Source organism: Pseudophryne corroboree, chromosome 7 (assembly GCF_028390025.1).
Source record: "Pseudophryne corroboree isolate aPseCor3 chromosome 7, aPseCor3.hap2, whole genome shotgun sequence".
Lineage (NCBI taxonomy): Eukaryota > Metazoa > Chordata > Amphibia > Anura > Myobatrachidae > Pseudophryne > Pseudophryne corroboree.
The window spans coordinates 483,995,484-483,997,100 of record NC_086450.1 but is presented as its reverse complement, the minus strand read 5'-3'; the positions used below and the strand labels follow the sequence as shown (position 1 = coordinate 483,997,100).

Here is a 1,617-nt window from a genome sequence, read left to right as displayed (position 1 = left end):
TGCGGAACCCTTGTGGCGCCATATAAATAAAGGATAATAATAATAATAATAACTAGAGAGTAACATGCATAAAGATTACAGACACATATTCCCTGACATACACCAAGGAGACATCCCAGATCACAAGTTATGTGATCTCTGAAAACAACTTTGTAATAGTGTGATGTCCGTTGTCTTCCCTCTCTATTATAATTGGAGTTTCATTGATGTCTTAACTTCAGTGTTCTTTAGACTCTAATATAACATTTAACTCAAATAATTCTTTAGACTCTAATATAACATATATAATATACTTATAGAACCTGAACTTGAGTGTGGGTGTATTTATATATATATATATATATATAAAAATACACACAAGTTCAGGTTATATACTGTAAGTAGTGAACGGAATAGATTATTAGCCACCTGTTTTAGACATATTATATATTAATTGTAAAGATGGAACTTATGGATCTATGTTACATACAGTATATTATTAATACCAAACTAGTCTCTTCTTCTCACTTCCATTTCCACTAATTATTTAGCACAGACCATCCCCAAAAACACCTTCCTGAACCTGGCACTTCCCTGGGTAATGACGATGGCCTCTGCTGTTGGAAATATCATGATCATACACCAGCTAAAATACTTTAGAGAAACTGTACTGTTGGAATTTCCAGTGAAGATGATGACCTCAGCTATGTAGTACACTCCAGAGAGGATGAGGAAGAGGGCAATTGTTCTGATGGCATTAGTATGGGCCTGGAGCTTAGGAGGAGTGATTCCAGAATTCTTATTCTTTATATTCCAGATGTGCCTTATAAGTGAGGATGATGTGATCATAAGGGAGATGAGAATGACGAGGAATGGGAAACAGAACCCCAGACAGTTGAGAAGTATCATGTATAGTAAGCTGCTACAAACTACCCCAGTAACAGTGCTGGAACTGAGGGTACCATTCTCAGAGTGTCCTTCTTCAGTCTGAAAGGAGACAATCCAAAAGGATGGAAGACATATGGTGAATGTCCCCACCGCTGAGAGTACCAGGAGATGTGGTAGGAATGCAGAGAGACTTTTTCTTACCCAGACAAAGAGGCGGTGACTGAAGTTGGTGATGGTGGCACAGTAATAGGCACAGAGCCAGGCACTCAGCCAGCTGGTGAAGAACATGAGGAATGGCAGAAGGACGAGATCAACCCACAGATATGAGATCCGTAATTCTGCAAGCAATAAGCTCTGCATGGTGATGTTAGCCACTCCCATGGTAAGGTGGATTAGCTCAGAGGGGATCAGCTTTAGCCCATTTTTAATGCTATTCACATTTATGATGATGATACCTGTGTTCAGAGCAATTGCAACCACACCTTCTATGACCGAGAAGACCTCCAGAACGGACATCCCATAAACCGACATTTTCTGGACTGACTGCGCTGGATGAAGCTGGTGGTGAAGACTTTGTACAGTGTGTGCTGAGGAGGTCAGTGCTTGGATTATAAGTAAAGCAAATAGTCAGTCACCTGTCTGCAAAGTGCATGGTAATATACACAGACCCAATACGTATCTGTTACAGAGCTCAGTCAGAGGGATCCGTGTGTTTGTGCTTTATGGGAAATTCCAGCTTATTTTTGCATT

At 40.1% G+C, this 1,617-nt stretch overlaps 1 protein-coding gene across 1 annotated transcript; it reads right to left on the bottom strand.

Annotated features, from left to right (window-relative positions):
• Nucleotides 1-522: 522 nt before the first annotated feature.
• LOC134944411 (taste receptor type 2 member 1-like) lies at nt 523-1,398 on the bottom strand. Its single transcript, XM_063932988.1, has 2 exons — nt 1,069-1,398; nt 523-966 (listed from the first exon to the last, which is right to left on the bottom strand). Exons 1-2 carry the CDS (start codon nt 1,396-1,398, stop codon nt 523-525), a joined length of 774 nt encoding a protein of 257 aa, XP_063789058.1.
• Between the last annotated feature and the right edge of the window lie 219 nt (nt 1,399-1,617).

Bases quoted from the DNA above. Each gene is read 5' to 3' on its own strand.
- LOC134944411 (XM_063932988.1), bottom strand. From the start codon at position 1,398: ATGTCGGTTTATGGGATGTCCGTTCTGGAGGTCTTCTCGGTCATAGAA. The intron at 967-1,068 runs GTAAGAAAAAGT...GTCTCCTTTCAG, and splicing joins GTCACCGCCTCTTTGTCTGG to ACTGAAGAAGGACACTCTGA.